Here is an 18,477-nt window from a genome sequence, read left to right as displayed (position 1 = left end):
TCAAGAAAATCTTTCTGAATATGTTGGTATTCCGGAGGAATCATCGGTAGTTGTATCGATGGCGCTATGCACGTTGCAAAGAAGCATGCGCCCTGACGCTGCAGTTCTTTTCTCATTCCGGTGATCAGGAGCGTGGCACATTTGTGTCGGACGCTGATGAACCCAAGGCGGCCCCGCGAGGGAGGCAGGATGAGTGCCACGAACTGTACTTTATAGGTTTGCCAAGCAGTAAAAACCAGCTGAATGCCGGCTGAATTCTCGCTGCCAAAGATTCAGAGACCGGAAGTACTTTGGCCATGTAGTACATTTTGCTTGCGAGGGATAAATGATTTGTTTGCGTCTTTCGCAGGAGGTTCGGGTGTCTATCTGAGTGCGAAGTCAGTGTGGCCTTGATGCGGTTCAGGAGGTCCACCCAGTTCTTAGTTATCATGCAGCCAGGTGTGGTCTCCTAGTAGATGCCCAGAGAACGGCGCGAGGTCTGTTGCTCGGCCCTTGTTACTTCAGGAATTTCAAATGTTCAAACGTGTGTGAATTCCTAAGGGACAAAAATGCTGTGGTCATCGGTCCCAATACTTACACCCTCCTTAAACTACACTCCTGGCCATTAAAATTGCTACACCAAGATGAATTGCAGATGATAAACGGGTATTCATTGGACAAATATATTATACTAGAAATGACATGTGATTACATTTTCACGCAATTTGGGTGCATAGATCCTGACTAATCAGTACAAAGAACAACCACGTCTGGCCATAATAACGGCCTTGATACGCCTGGGCATTGAGTCAAACAGAGCTTGGATGGTATGTACAGGTACAGCTGCCCATGCAGCTTCAACACGATACCACAGTTCATCAAAAGTAGTGACTGGCGTATTGTGACGAGCCAGTTACTCGGCCACCATTGACCAGACGTTTTCAATAGGTGAGAGATCTGGAGAATGTGCTGGCCAGGGCAGCAGTCGAACATTTTCTGCATCCAGAAAGGCCCGTACAGGACCTGCAACATGCGGTCGTGCATTATCCTGCTGAAATGTAGGGTTTCGCAGGGATCGAATGGAGGGTATAGCCACGGGTCTTAACACATCTGAAATGTAACGTCCACTGTTCAAAGTGTCGTCAATGCGAACAAGAGGTGACCGAGACGTGTAACCAATGGCACCCCATACCATCACGCCAGGTGATACGCCAGTATGGCGATGACGAATACACGCTTCCAATGTGCGATCACCGCGATGTCGCCAAACACGGATGCAACCATCATGATGCTGTAAAAAGAACCTGGATTCATCCGAAAAAATGACGTCTGGCCATTCGTGCACCCAGGTTCGTCGTTGAGTACACCATCGCAGGCGCTCCTGTCTGTGATGCAGCGTCGAGGGTAACCGCAGCCATGGTCTCCGAGCTGATAGTCCATGCTGCAGCAAACGTCGTCGAACTGTTCGTGAAAATGGTTGTTGTCTTGCAAACGTCCCCATCTGGTGACTCGGGGATCGAGACGTGGCTGCACGATCCGTTGCAGCCATGCGGATAAGATGCCTGTCATCTCGACTGCTAGTGATACGAGGCCGTTGGGATCCAGCATGGCATTCCGTATTACCCTCCCGAGCCCACCGATTCCATTTTCTGCTAACAGTAATCGGATCTCGACCAACACGAGCAGCAATGTCGCGATACGATAAACCGCAATCGCGATAGGCTACAATCCGACCTTTATCAAAGTCGGAAACGTGATGGTACGCATTTCTCCTCCTTACACGAGGCATCACAACAACGTTTCACCAGGCAACGAAGGTCAACTGCTGTTTTTGTATGAGAAATCGGTTGGAAACTTTCCTCATGTCAGCACATTGTAGGTGTCGCCACCGGCGCCAACCTTGTGTGAATACTCTGAAAAGCTAATCATCTGCATATCACAGCATCTTCTGCCTGTTGGTTAAATTTCACGCCTGTAGCACGTCATAATCGTGGTGTAGCAATTTTAATGGCCAGTAGAGTAACTTATGCTAAGAACAAAACACACACACATTCCCGAGTGAGGACTCGAACCTCCAGCGGTAAGGGCCGCGCAGTCCGTTACATGGCGCCTCAAACCACGCGGCTCAGGAATTACGCCAAAGCCGACACTGAGGGGAAATATGGTCGTCTTCCTGCTGTTGATCTGAGCGCCAGACGCCTTCATGTAGATGTTCAATACGCCTTCCAGGAAGGCCATAGCTTGATGGGAAGACTCAACAGATACGTCGTCTGTGTATGCTGTGCAGCAGATTCGCGTGCCCTGAACCACTAGTCCTCTAATTCTGTTTGCAATGAGACGTAGTAGGGGTTCAGTGGCTATAGCATACAGAGCATTGACAATGGGCATCCTTGGCGGACAGATCGACCAATGCGGAGAGATTTTGTGAGGTGACCATTGATTAAAATCCGAGAGGAAGCATTTAATAACATACTGCGGAGGACTGTTGTAATACGATTGCCATATCCCATCGTCTTTAGTGTTTCAATTAAAAACTCATGGCTCACAGGATCAAACGCTTTCGAAAAGTCTAAAAATATAACTGCTCCATTAGTTCTAGCCGGTGCACCGGAACATATCACGTCCCATAGTCCATATGCTACAGTAAGAATGCTTCTACAGGGGATGGCACAATGTTAGTAGCTGTCTGAAGTCTGCTCCCAGAGTGATTCCATGCGAATCTTGTTCGCGCGTGTAATGATTTTGAAATCTGCTCTAAGTAACGTGACAGGCCGCAAGCTGCATACATGCGCGCTCCGACCAGATTTCGGGAGAAGAACTAAAAGGGTTGTACAGAAAGTAATGCACCGCATTTTTTCTTCGGCAATTCCTTATTGAACATAATGCGAATTACACACTCGAAAGATGGGTGTTTTATTTACACACCCAATTTTCCACGTAATCTCCTCCCGTTCTATGGCATTCCTCCAACGCAAAACAAGGGCGTGTACGTCCTGTCGGTACCAATCCTTGTCCTTGTGGCGGAGCCAGTGTTTCACTGTGTGAATCACCTCCTCATCGTCCTCAAACTGTCTTCCACGAATGGCATCCTTTAATGGCTCAAACAAGTGGAAGTCCGAGGGGGCTAGGTCAGATGTGTCAGGTGTGACAGCCGTGTGTGGTCTCCCCGACCGCTGCAAATCGTGGAGCTCCGTCGAACCGCCTCCTGATGGATGACCTCGCCCTCCATGCGCAGCGACTAACTGTACTTCTACCGACAGCAGATGCTCCACAGACTTGGCACAAACTTTTGTGAATATACCCCAGAGTTTCTCTCTCTGCACTGAAAAATTCAATGACGGCACGTTGCTTGTAACATGCATCCCTACAAACGCCATTTTGAAACTGTCCTGCAGCTACGGTATCTGTCGAAAGTGACTGAAACTTGGCGCGCTCGCTCAGGAGACGTCAAATAACACATACGTAACGTTTCGCATTCGTAGCATTGCTTTCGGCTGGGAAAAAAAATGTGGTGCATTACTTTTCGGGCAACCCTCATGCTATCCCTTCTTTCAGAGTGTCAGGTACTGTTACGCCTCGCCACATGTCGTTAGCAACAGCTGGAAGAGACTCTTTGAGCAAGTCCCAACAGCATTTGTAGAATTCTGCTACATGGCCATCAGACCCTGGCGACTTTTGCTTGGCAGCGTGGAAGACTGCTTCCTCAATTTGATCGATCGTGAATGGGGCTTCCAGTGTGACGCTATCCGCATATCGGAACTGTTCTTGGATGGCGTTTAGCACTAAGTGACAGGCCTGATCATCGATATTTTGTCTTTCATATAGGGTACTATGTCATGTGTAGACACAGTCCGTTGTCCCCCGCTGGGTATCTACTCGCTGGCCAGAATCATTCACAATTTGAGTAATTAGCTTTCTGTTGACGTGCTAGACACAAAATATGGAACCCAGTCTCCGGTCGCTACATCTTTTGGCCGTGACTGAACAAAGACGCCAGAAAACTGCATTCGCCGTATGTCAGTTCAAAAATGGTTCAAATGGCTCTGAGCACTATGGGACTCAACTGCTGAGGTCATTAGTCCCCTAGAACTTAGAACTAGTTAAACCTAACTAACCTAAGGACATCACAAACATCGATGCCCGAGGCAGGATTTGAACCTGCGACCGTAGCGGTCTTGCGGTTCCAGACTGCAGCGCCTTTAACCGCACGGCCACTTCGGCCGGCCGTATGTCAGTGATTTAAACTTTAAAATACTTGAGTTTTGCTACGTCTATGAGATTAGTTCCTTGTAAAGGTCCCTGATACATCGATAGTAAAACTCTATCCTCGATTCTTGCCATAATCGTTTCCGTCGAGCGTACTGTTTCGCTATTGACAGAACCATAGGCTTTGCTTAGCGAATCCACCATGTCAGAGCGTAGGATCGATATGTCTTTATAGAAAAAATTGGTCCCAGTTGAGTCTTATCACCGGCCGAAGTGGCCGTGCGGTTAAAGGCGCTGCAGTCTGGAACCGCAAGACCGCTACGGTCGCAGGTTCGAATCCTGCCTCGGGCATGGATGTTTGTGATGTCCTTAGGTTAGTTAGGTTTAACTAGTTCTAAGTTCTAGGGGACTAATGACCTCAGCGGTTGAGTCCCATAGTGCTCAGAGCCATTTGAACCATTTTGAGTCTTATCTCATTTCTGAGCTCGAGGTCCTGCAGGGGGGCTAGTAGTCAGCTTCCAATAGCCGAAACCACAAGAGGCCTGTTGTCGTTCAAGACTGACAAAACAGAAATAGGCACAGTGGTCAGAAAACTGACTGGCGCTGTGTCATCGCTTGTGTCATGTGGTTGCACAGTGGGAGAGAGATATCCTATCCAGCCTGCTTGCTGCACAGTGGGACAGAGAGGTAAATGCGATGCGGGGGCCGTGTAACTCCCGGTCGTGCCTAATGGGCCATAGAGTTTTATTATCTGTGTTCCGTTGACGGTAAATGAGATGCCTCGACCACTAAGAAGACGCTGGACATTAGGGAAAGGAATACTGTCGCATCTGATATAGCGGGTGGATCTTCTTCCATGGCTGTAGCGCCAGCAGTGGCACCAGCTGTAGATTCGGACGCGGGTGCAACACCCTTAATGGATGCGACCGTTTTCAGTAAAATAGGCTTTAGTTGTTCAGCTGTCTTCTGCGCCCCGGGATACTCGACAAGGATTTTTTTTTTTTTCGGATGACAGATGTATCCCTTCCCTTTGCTATTGTTGCCCTTGTTACGTCGCTGTTTGGGTTCTATTTCGTCGTCGGACCACTGAGTAGAGATCGCAGAGGTAAAGACGGCACCGTCACTATAGCTCCCTCCGATTCACGAGTGTGGCCCTCGGTAAGGGGAAGTACGCCTCGGGTTGCTGAACGACAGCAGTGGGTTTCGCGTCAGCAGTTGTGCCGACGGTGACAGCCAAAACATTGTGTGAGAGCGCGGCAACCTGGCTGTTTTATCTGTTGGGGCAGCGGCTGGCTCGCTTCGCCGGGATATTGCGCCGGCCTACACTTCCTGCAGTTGACTGCAAGTGCTCAGTCGACCTGAAAAAAGAAGACCTGGGGGGCTGTTCACTGTACGATATGAATGTCCCTATGCCACCAACGGACAGATACAACGGTACATGCTTATTGTAGTCAAAACAAACATTCCTAACACCGCTGTCAACTTGGCAAGTGTAAGCGGACGACAACTTTTCACTATACTTCGTTCACCGTAAGAATAAAACCGATGTAAACAAACACAACCGCGATTATTGGTCAACAGCCGCAGCACACAAGCGCTGGTTTCGTTACGCTCTTGGAAATAGGTCAAACTTGTGTATTAGATATCTTGTTACTTTGTCACTGTAAATGAAATTTTAAGATATTATATGTAGTAACAGCCATTAACGTTTTTCTTAACCATACATTAGCTATGTAGTTTTCATTTTAAAAATCGTGTAAGGTCACAGTCTCGGTAAACGCTGGTTGTGCTCTGATTGTCGCTCTGTTAATACGTATTGTGAAAATGGCTGACATTGCTTTCCGTTTCGTTGTGGAACACGCGTGCGGGACATTGTCAAAAGACGGTGAGAAATAAGTTTTCCATAAGATCAGACAGACAATCGGCTTTGAAGTTTTTCTAGAACTGTTTTTTTTCTAAATATAAAGTACTTCGGATATACGCCGGCATGGGCTCAGCGTGTTCGGTCAGAAAGCTGCCTCCCCTCCGTATTAAAAGAGTAACTGGATCAACGATGAACTTGAACGGGTGTCAGACGACGTCCGTCTAGAACAAACGCAACGGCCAATAACGAACAAAATGAGATTTCAAAAAAAGAAAAAAAGATCGGTAGCGTTGGAGATTGGTAGTGGGTAATAAGTAGGTCACTGGTTCCAGTTTCGCTGTATCCGGCTTTTGTTATGTTCAGTTCGTATACGTACATGATAATATGAAATTCATTAAAAATATGCTAATTAACACATACTTAATCATCACGTTTTATGAAAAGTGCACGTTTTCTTGTTTCTCATAACATACTGCACGCAGAATTCCAGTTTTCACTGCAAATATAAACTCTTAACTATCGATATTTTGTAAAAGAGATTGCTTAAGTTAAGGAAACATTACACAATTAAATTTTTGGAATAAAAACGAAAATCAAATACTCTTTAATTTGGGCTATGTACATTGTTTTATACTGTAAGTGTGGTCGCACATGAGCCAGAGTGGTATGCGTCGTAGATACATGGAAAACAATACTTTTCACGGCATCGAGCACACCATACAAATGCTGCATTTTTGCAGTTGCTTGCGTATCATTGCAGTATGAGCGCAACAGAATTGATCTGGAGCCAAGTTAAGTGACAAATCGCGAGAAATAACAAGATACTTAAGCCTGCAGGCGTACTGGAACGAATACACTAGGCTTTGCCACACGTCACTGGCGAAATGCGTAACAGCATGTCACAAAAGAAGGGGAGAAAATGTGGCGCTTGGGTGACTTCGTTGACTCAGTTGTTGATCGCCTCGTTATGAACGTATTAGATGACAGTTCCAGAACTGAAATGTATTCCTCGGATTCGGATATAGGAGTTCTGAGATTACCAGACGACTAACAGTACTTATTACCTCCAGTGCCTCCAATATTTAACTATAAGGTGAAATCCCTGCAGTAAGCTTTTATGTCACACATAGTTCACTCAGAAAAACTACCCTGTGCTTGAGTTAGGAATTTTCATCACACTTGTTTTAATTACAATACTATGTTAGCTGAGAACGACAGCGTGTTAGGTTTCCCGTCTGGTTTCCTAAGAAGCGTATTGCCCGAGTTTTGTCGTACATTATTTCATTGTCTTTGAAAATTAAATGGCATTTACAGGTATATTGTTTCTCTCCTCGTCTCTATTTACGTCTTAACTGCAACTGTTCACATCACTGCATGTTAGGAGGACCTCTTGGCTGGCCAGTGCTGTCCAATTTAAATGCGCATAGCGTGATACGTATGTTTCTTATTGTACTTAATTAACTATACCCAAGACAGCTTTACGCTCCACGTAAAACAAAATCCAGTGAGGTTCCAGCAAACGTAGAATACATAGTGTAATGTTTACATCTGGTTCATTCTTAAGATGAACACAGCGCCGTGACGCTAAGAACGGTTCCACAGGGATGTAGCCATCGTGACACATCGTCACTCGAAAATTCGAATGGCATATTGAATATGAATACATTACGGATCCCATAGCCAGCATATACAAGTTCCACGTCACTAATCAGCTATAAAAATGTTTAAATTCTCGATTGCCACCAGTGGAAGTTACAATTCTTTCACATAACTCCGAAGTTTTCCGTCTTATAAAAAGAGAGTCCAATATAAAATCCAGTTGAAACCTCATGATATCTTCGTGAGCTAACTTAAGTTTCTCACACACCCATTTGTGAATATCTAAGGCAGTAGGATGCGGAGAGTTCCGATCGTTGATGCACTGACTACAACCTGTTCTATTTAAGTTCCACGTGTTGCCTGCAGAACGTTGTTAAGACAAACACGAAATGATGAATCTGACACGAGACTGCAACAGACGACGGTCGTGGCGGTGGACGATGAGCGCTGCCGCACGTCCGTTCGTTGTCACTGCTGCCACTCGACTAACACTGAGCTTACCACTCCCTTAAAGACATACACTGAAAACTTTGATTGTCGTCCTCCCAGAAATGGTCGAGTATCTATGGATAAGCAGAGACACGTGTTCGCTTAGCTTTACTCCTCTTCCACTGAGTGAAGTGTGTGGCAAATCGGGTAATGGCATGCCTTGGTCCATCATTCTAGGTACCAAAAGCGCCCATACAATATTTTGTAAGAGTGGATGTCAAACTGGGGGGGGGGGGGGGGGGGGGGTGGTTATGAAGTATTCTTAATATTTTAGAAGACGAAAGGCGACTTGTAAGTAGCCGTAAAAAAGTTCCAGTTCCGACCCTGTTAAAAATTTGCATAATAAAGACTTTTAAACAATATTCTTGAATTAAAAACCTCTGATTAGACTATTGTGTAACATACAGTATTTATGTGATCTTAAGTGTACCCTGCATCACAAATAGCGGAAGAAAGGAATGTTGAAACGGTGAAACATTGTACTTGGGTACTTGATTTGTTCCACAAATAGTTAACGTGAAAATCCGGTGAATATAAGTAAATTAGTGAAAAGAAGTGATAAATAATATCAACAAATCGGTGTGTTAGAAAGTGTATTTTTTTGTATGTAGTGAAACAAAAAATTACAATCATGAGATTGTGCGTGCAGCAACCACATCGTATTATGTTCGAACAAAAAAGGGACAGAAATAATAATCTTGACAAGTGCTATTGCAGCAAATAAGTCGCAAAAGGTGTGATATGTATAAAATGCAAAGTGGTACACCATTACAGTTGTGCTGACGCTAGTCCAAGCTAAGAAATATGGTTCTGACTACTTTTTTATGCAAAATAATTAAGCCTAAAGTCTGACAAAAATGAACTTTTTCCATAGTTACGCCTACTCAATGAGATAAAGAGCGTAAAAGGCAAATATCACACGATGGTGAAGAAAAATCTAAATCTAAACGCAGAAGTCGAAAGATTAAAAGAATCCGTCCTCACCATACCTGAGAAAACGGCAAGAACATCTGAATTGAGCCTTGGTGAACTTGAAGCCTACAGAGAAGACACATTGTAAAGATCCCGACTACTGACGGATTTCAAATACAGAGTGTTCATGACGAATAGAAAAAGAGATAAATGAAAATTCAGACAAAAAAAAAAAACAAGGTACTTCTGCAAACTGATAGTAGTGTGGACCAGTAACATATAAAGAAAATTATAGCAAGATGAAAGTAAGCCAAACCATCGTGAAATCAAAAAGAAGTGCAAAAATATCCTACAAAATAGTTGTGACAACAATATATGCAGACAGCCATGGCAGAAAAGTTGGCGAAACTTGAATGTATAAGCAAAACGTTAAAGCTACGAGTTATGTAAAACCAGGAGCCCCCATGGGCGAAGTAGTAAAGAACTGCTCCTTCAGTGATTCAGGAACTCTGTGCATTTTGTTAATGGCAGTATCAAATGACGCCTACCGAAATGAACTCAAATGAAGCCACTCATACATGAGACTGTGTGGTCTACATAAACATCAAGTAGTTGCAATGCGCATTCCTAAAAGATGAAGAAATAAAGAAAGCAAATAATATACACAGAAAAATTGGCCAGGACTTCCTTGCAATAGATGATACGGACAGAGAACATTACACAAGACGTTGCATGCACGTAAATGGAAACGGCAAAACTTTCAAAAGTCAAAAAATTGCGCATTTAATAAACAGTGGTCATTCTGTGTCTTAGTATACCTAGACATTATATCAAACTACCGAAAATGCTCTAGAATGCAAGAAACTGAACCACAGCCCATAGTCGAATGGCTGCAACTCCATACAGACGAGCAAGCAGATTACTCGCAGGTGCCAAAAGTAAACACAGAAGAATCATCAGCTGTAGCAGCCAAACAAGGGCAGCCACTGAGACAAAGAATGATGGTAGCATCAGTAACAGTAACCACACAGCAGAGGTGCCTGAGGCCTGGGAGATCTGTAGCAGCAGCAGCAGCAGTAGAAGCATTCGGTCAGGGTAGGTGCCTGAGGCCTAAGAGTCCTGCTGCATTAAGCGAGGATTTTTTACAGCATCGAGCAAGCAGAGGAAGACGTCAGGAAATCTGTAAATAAAAATACTCGTCTCAGTTGCCAGAGTAAATATATTGCCAAAAATTTAAATTATGTACAAAGAAATGAATCAGTTGTAGTACCCAGCATGTAAAAAAGATCAATACAGTCTAACTGAAACATGGGGAGCTAGTGAAATGTTTACTGCATCACAAAAAGGGGCCTCATTAAAATTAGAAACAACAGTTACAATACATCACCAGAATGTGCAGTACATAAAGAACACACCAGATGACTTATAGATAATATTGCAGGAATATAAACCAAACATTCTAGTAGAAACTGAACGTGGGCTAAAAGAAAATCTGATTGAGATCCACAACCTGAAAAATTATGCAGATGTAACCAGCTTTTTCAGAACATTGCAGAAGGTGGTGCGGTTGCCATTTTCTCTAGCTACAAATCAACTAAAGTCATACAAAACACCACAAAACATACTAGAGAAATTAACTTTCAAGCTACTGCAGTGGAAATAAAAGTTACAGGAAATTCATGCTGTCTTTTAGGTCTGTACCAATCACCAAATGGCGAAATAAAAAACATTCTTTGAACAACTAGAGGGCACAATCCAAGAACTTTAAAAAATATGCTAGTTTAATAATTAATGGGGATTTGAACATACCAGGCAAAATACAGAAAACTCTGAGACACTAATGGACTTACTGCATACTCCAAACCTAAGAATAAAAATAAATAACCTCATCAGAGTAACTACTATTGCTCATATAATAACAAATATTCCTTCATGCTGCTGTGACATCCAGGTAATAAACTCCACACTAGCAGACCATTTTGCCAGGATGATAGACATTAACATAAAGAAGTGAGCAGAAGATACAGAAGCAAAAGAGGTAGATAAACACAGAAAACTTCATTCGACTAAAAAAGATAGTAATGACAGAAAAATGGGAAGCAGTGTACGAAGACAATGATGCAAATGCTAAATGGAACCAGTTTTTATCTTCATTTAATTAGTGTTATAATCTTACACATCTTGTCAGCAAAACGATAGTAAACAAATACCAAAAACGAAAAGCTGGGTGATTAGACATGTACTCCATGCAAGAAATAAACTGAAAGTTTATTATGACCTTGCCAAGCAAACAAACACTGAGGTGTATAATACTTTGTACAGAATAAAAAAACCATCAGAGAAACAAAGGCATTATTCATTAAGACAGCTTTAGATAAAGAAGAGAATTATTTAAAAGCATTATGGTCCTTCATAAATGAAGGGAAAGGAAAAGTAACAAAACTGACAGAGGACATTTGCCCACTGAAAGATGGCAAAAGTTATCTAGATCCTCTAAAAACAGGGAAAACCTTTAATAGATATATAACTGTAACAGATGAACTGAAAAAAATAAAACAGTCAAAGAAAGTACAATGCCAGAAATCCCACATATAAATCATAGCAGTGCTTTCATCCCAGAAACTGGTACAAACGAAGCTAAAGGTCAAGCATCCATCAGGCTCATATAGGGTTACAACACACCTCATAGAAGAATGTAGGGCAAGTATGATGAAACCCTTAACATGTGTACTGAATGCTGCAGTAGAGGACTGTACATTTCCAGATACACTAAAAACAAGCAAAGTAAAGCCAGTTTTTAAGAAAGGGAATAGAGGTGAATTGGGAAACTACAGACCAATCGCATTGATCTCAGCTTTTGGTAAAATATATGGCATGTTAATAAAGAATAGAATTGTAAGTTTTATAAACAAATTTCAAATACTACACCCATCACAACGGTAACATGGTTTCAGAGAAGACAAATCAACAATAACTGCATCAACAGATTTAGTTGAGCATATTCTGAGTTTGCTTGACAGGCAACAGAAGACTTGTGGCATCTTCATGGACCTGTCTATAGCATTTAACTGTGTAAATCATTCCAGGTTAACTCTGTCAGCATAGGATTTGAGGGAAGTGCTATGACATAGTCAAATAGGAACCAGTGCACAGAAATAAATCATAATAGTGATTGAAATATAATGAATTATAGATCTCAATTATAAACCGTCAGGCATAGAGTGCCACAAGGTTCTGTGCTCAGTCCAATACTGTTTATTCTCTATGTAAATGACTTCCCAGATTCTATCAAACAGGAACTTACAGTGTATGCTGATGACATTGCAGTTGTATGTGCAACTGATACAGAGGAGGAGCTTGAAAAGGAAGCAGTCATAAATATGGAGACTGCAAATAAATATCTAATATTACACAATCTTTTATAAATCAATCTAAAACAATGTGTTTAGTGTTCCAAACCAAACAGAGTGAAAAGTACAACATGATATTAAATTAAATAGTGAGACAATTAAAGAAGTAAATAGCACAAAATTCTTAGGAACTATTACAGGTAAGCATTCACCATGGAGGGAGCACATAGATTTTCTGTGTAAAAAGAGAAACACAGAAATCTTCATTGTGCCCAAAACAGCAAGAGTTGTAGATGATAAAGTGCTCAGGGCATTTTTACTATGGACTTGCATTCCCACATCTGTCCTAATCAGTTCATATATGGGGAAGTGAACAAGATAGCTACTTGAAAAGAACAAGAGATGTGAAGCGAAAGTACCATTCAAACAAACTTGCAGACAAGCTTTTGTACACTGCAGTGCACTTACTGCAGATATAACAGAATATTATAGTTGTGAGAATAAGTTATAAACCCCACATAAATAAAAGCATACATGACCTTGCAACAAGAGAAAAGGATAATTATTACGCAAGACAGAGAAATCTGAAAATGACAATGAGTGTTCCTCATGAAACAGGCAAAATGTTTTTCAGCAAGCTTGCAAAATCAGTTAAGGAATTAAATGAATTAAATTTATTTAAACATTTAAAAGCTTATCATGCAGAGAAATCTGTGTATGGTATGAGTCAATATTAAATGTCATATTAAGTGTTAACTGTTGTACTGTACCAGAAAATATGTAATAGCCTCATCTGTACCAATAAAAGGTAATCCTGTTTTCTTTGCTCTACATTTATTGTATATATAAAATTGTCCGATGCACCCTATATTCTCAGCTGAAAATTATTAGCTAGAGTCCATGGTCAATGAATAAATTTATAGAATGTTGTGGTTTTCTTCCCAGGTTTTCTTCGTGCTACGAAAAAAAGACCGTCAGATCACTTTCTTGCACATGTATCACCACACTGTGATGCCAATGGTGTCATGGGGAGCCACAAAATACTACCCTGGAGGCCATGGAACGTTCATTGGAGTGATAAATTCTTTCGTGCACATAATTATGTACTTCTACTACATGATGGCAGCTATGGGACCACAGTTCCAGAAGTATCTGTGGTGGAAGAAGTACATCACTACATTGCAGATGGTGTGTTATAATTTCATTAAACTTCTTTTGTCTATTGTTGATAAATTTAGAATTTTAAAGAGAATAGCATAAACAAATTACTGCAACATCTGAAGTTCTTATTACTAGTTGTCCTAAATGTACACTGTGGTCCTAGAGGAAGGTAGGACACCTGCTAGTTTACTGTTTCTTTCAGTGAGTCAAAAACACATGCACTCTGTATGTTCCCACTAAAAAAACTCACTACTCATCCTTCTCACAGGTGAGTAAAAGGAAAACAAGTCAGTTATCTCTCATAAGCTATATTTGTACTTGCGTAACTTGTGAGTCTCAGCCCATATGTTGCAGTTGCTTAGTTTCTAGACAGGTTTCATTGTGAGTTTATAGCCCAGAAAACTAGAGCTATTGTGAGGAAGTTAAATAATGAAAACATAGATTACTTTTGTTCTCTCTTGAGAAGAGAAATCTGGACTGATGTTTACAGTTCAAACAACACAGATGACAAGTTTGATAAATTTATAGCCACATGCATACATTTTTTTGAAATAGCCTTTACTAAAAAAACGTCACTTATAAATTCTGTGCACAAACCAAATAAATGGGTCACAACAGGAATAAAAATATCAGGCCAGAATAAAAGGAATTTATATGAATACTCAAAGCAAACCACAAATCCTGTATTTATCAACTACTTAAACAATATAAACAAATACTTAGACAAGTTATAACAAAAGCAAAGAAATTGAAAAATGACAAACAAATAAAAAATTCCAGGAATAAGACTAAAGCAACCTGGAGTATCATAAAAAGAGAAACAGGTACTACATCATTAGCCCTCAAAAATATAGAACTTCATGTAAACAACAATAAAATAATCAACCCCACAGTAGTGGCTAGTAAATTTAACAACTACTTTTCTAATGTAGCACACCACCTGATTACCAAACATCACAACTCACAACCAGACAGCAATACACTCCAGTCAGATACAAAAATTCATGTCTCCAACAACATCTGAGGAATTATCTGTCATTATAAAAAGGTTACCCAATAAATGTTCAGCAGGTACTGATGAAATACCAGATATTATCATCAAAGCAAGTGTAACATCTATCGTAGAACCATTAATGGATATTTTCAATTCATCATTCTTGAGTGGTATATTCCCAAAAAATCTGAAAATGGCAAAAGTGACGCTACTGTACAAGAAAGGGGACAAACATGAAGCTGCAAACTACAGACCTGTATCAGTATTGTCAGGCTTTGGTAAAATTCTTGAAAAACTATTTCTTAGAAGGCTGACAGCGTTTCTAAATAAAGAAAACATAATAAGTGATGCACAACACAGATTCAGAACTGGCAGATCAACACAGTCAGCTATTTATACTTTCTTAAATGAAATTCTAACTGCAGTAGATAATAAGCAACATGTGTCTGGCATATTTCTTGACCTTAGTAAAGCCTTCGATGTAATTGATCATAATACTCTGTTGCAGAAGTTAGGTAATTATGGAATACGAGGCCTGCCAAACAAGTGGATACATTCCTACCTTCATGACCGTCAACAGATCACTCAAATAAAATACAAAGACATAAAAACACAAAAAATTGTAAATTTTACAGTAATGCACAAAACGTTACATATGGAGTCCTTGGGCCAATTCTTTTCATTCTTTATGTTAATGATTTGTCAGAAAAAATAACTAAAGGGACAACAGTACTTTTTGCAGATGACACAAATATCCTAATCAAATCGTGTGATGAGGAAAGCCTACAAAAAACAGCTACAGGTATAATACAAAATTTGACACAATGGTTCAGAGCAAACAAGCTAATAATAAATAATGAAAAAACAGTGACAGTCAATTTCCACAATTCACAGAAACTACATCGTGCAAGACCAATTTTTAAATTTGATGGAAAAACTGTCTCATCTGTGAGCGACACAAAACTTTTAGGTATACATATTCAGCAAAACCTAAAATGGGATACACATCTTAACCATGTAAACAAAAAGTTAAACACACTTACGTACGCATTAAGAATCCTTGCACAAAATACAAGCCATGCATCAGTGATCACAATGTACCATGGCAGTATTCAGTCACTGCTGATGTACAGCATTATCTTTTGGGGAAACTCTGTAGGTACAAACAAAACATTTAGGCTACAGAAAAAGATTGTTAGAATAATAAACCATGTTAAGTAAAGAGACTCCTGTAGACCAATATTTAAAAATCTCAATATACTGCCTCTTCCTTGCATATGTATGTATGAAATATTAAATTTCACAAAAGGAAGTATTTTAAAAGATGGAAATATCTTCAAGTATAACTGTGATTACCACCCTCATGATACTAGGCAGAAGCATTATTTGCATGTCAATACAGTAAGTACAAACATTTGTAAGAGAGGAGTGTATCATACTGGCATTATGCTGTACAATCACATGCCATCCTATTTGAAACAGATGCAAATTTTACAAAAGTTTAAAGTGAAACTGAAAGAGTATTTGCTTGACCACTGCTTCTATTCTGTTTCCGAATTTTTATAGTATCAGGAAAGTATAGTGTAACTGCTCAAATATTCTTAACCAGTCTAGCATTTTATTTCATTATATTAATTTTGTCATCAATATTCAACATGTATTGAATAATTTTTAATTATTTATCTTTTCAAAATAACAATGTGCATGATGTTGTGTATACAGTACCCATCTGACTTGTCCTATATCGTTTGTGCAAAATATGTACCTAAACACAATTTACAGGACCAGTAAAGAAATACAAATACAATACGAATATGAAAGTTTAGTAATTACAACACTTCCTATATAAATCTCTATCATGAGGAGAATAGTAGCTTAACTTCCTAATTGATAAAACAGAAGCATGCACCATGTACTAATACATATGACACAGTATGAACAAGAAGGCATAAATTTAAAACATAAGGGACAATGAATACTGGAAGTATACTCCTCCAAGTTCTTAGATGTACACAAATTAAACTGGTCATGTCAGATTATACATCAAGCAGAAAGACTTAATATGGCAACATTTGTCTGACTGAATTGACTGTGTATAAGGAAACAGTTGGAGCTGCTTACTTTGGAAATTTCTGAGTGTTATTGTTTTATGGCATTATGGCATTTATTACTCAGAAGAGATCATTCCACACATGATATGTCCATATAAGGCACTCGTACAAAAATCTGTATCAGAAACTTCATATTTTCACAGTATCACAAATTATCTTGTCACTCACACATTTTGTTAGAAGAAGCTGCACCCTTTCCAAAACTGATAGAGCATATTACCATAATATCAGGTCAAAATAAAACTTGCACAGTAGCCAAACAAATTTCATCCTTGTACAGAACGGCATAAATTATTCAGGCATTGAAGTGTTCAAAGCTCTATCGATAGGAATAAAAAGCCTTCCTCTTATAAAATCAAAATTTAAGAGAAAACTGAAGGAAGACCTGGTGCTAATCTCACTTTACTCAGTTGGTAAATGCTTTTCCATAGATGAGCATGCTTGCATGTAGTTTAGTTGTATTATAATTGTATTAGTATGATCCCCCATTAGTTTAGGTGCAAATGTGAATCCTTATATTTTGTTGTAGAGTACAGGGAAGAATGTTGTACCTCGCTATACTTTTTAGACTTCTGCCTCTGTAACAGAAGTTTTAATATACTTTCTTACTACATTTTTAAATTATGATGGTCACTTTTATTGCACTGCAATATTTTTCTGAAATTAAAAAATTACTCCAGAAAATTAAGGTTTTTCCAAATTCATGTACCTCAGATCAAGTATTTGATTGAATTTTAAAAGTGTTTCAGTCAATAAAAACTTGTCAATACTGTTTTTAATAAGCTATCTGTCACATTATTACTCTGCAACACACCAATAATCAGAAAGTGAAATCAAATTGAGTAGTACTACTAATGTTCCAAATAGCTTTATTTTACAGCACTTAAATCTGTAGAATATTAAATATTTACAAATACTGTGCAAAATGCAACCTCATGTCTAACAATAAAAAACTCCCAAAAATAGGAGAAGCTGACTATGGTTGTCTCTAGCTAGCTTTCGTTCATGTGATCCTGAAATTAGTCACTAGACTAAAATACTGACCAAAAAACATCACATGTTCTTAAGTATGCTATCCTCTAGATTCGGCACTCTCATCTACCATACTTAATTTCAAACGTTGATGTATTATATCAGTTCATACCAGTAATAACATAAGTACATAAACCTCACCTACAGTGGAGGTGCTGAGTCACAGATGGGCACAACAAACAGACTGTCCAACAAATAAGCTTTGAGCCAAAAAGGCCTTCATACAAATTAGACAAAGAAAAAAAAAAAACACACACACACACACACACGCACATACACAAAATCACAGTCTCTCACTGCCAAGGGCAGTCTGGCCTCAGCAGCCAGAGACTGTGGTCATATGTGTGTGAGTTACGTTTGCATGACTCTGTGTGTGTGTGTGTGTGTGTGTGTGTGTGTGTGTGTGTGTGTGTGTGTGTGAGAGAGAGAGAGAGAGAGAGAGAGAGTGTGTGTGTGTGTGTGTGTGTGTGTGTGTGTGTGTGTGTGTGTGTGTGTTTTGACTCCTATGAAAGCCTTTTTGGCTGAAAGCTTACTTGTTTGACAGTCTTCTTGTCATGCCCATTTACGACTCAGTATCTTTGCTGTGTGGTAAGTATCTTTCTATCCTTTTCACAATATTGTCATTATTCCATACTGCATTTTGCATTGTTTAAATACATGAATCTATTGTTTTATATCCTTCTGTGCCCACTGTTGTAAATTTTGTAAAAATAAAAAATGGTTGGTTCCATATGCTTTTTTGCAGCTGTGTAGCTGTAAGTATCAGTGGAACTTGTAATA

General features: G+C 39.9%; 1 protein-coding gene across 1 annotated transcript in view; it reads left to right on the top strand.

Annotated features, from left to right (window-relative positions):
* The window catches only part of LOC124555619 (elongation of very long chain fatty acids protein AAEL008004-like), a 209,605-nt gene that overhangs the window by 175,643 nt on the left and 15,485 nt on the right, over positions 1–18,477 (top strand). Inside the window, exon 6 of the mRNA XM_047129588.1 lies at positions 13,345–13,587. Within this exon, the coding sequence (XP_046985544.1) occupies positions 13,345–13,587 (243 nt within the window). The remainder of the gene's footprint in view (positions 1–13,344; positions 13,588–18,477) is intronic.

The sequence above is a fragment of the Schistocerca americana genome, chromosome X, assembly GCF_021461395.2.
Source record: "Schistocerca americana isolate TAMUIC-IGC-003095 chromosome X, iqSchAmer2.1, whole genome shotgun sequence".
Taxonomy (NCBI): domain Eukaryota; kingdom Metazoa; phylum Arthropoda; class Insecta; order Orthoptera; family Acrididae; genus Schistocerca; species Schistocerca americana.
Note: the sequence above shows the minus strand (reverse complement) of the source record. Positions and strands in the feature narration are given on the sequence as shown.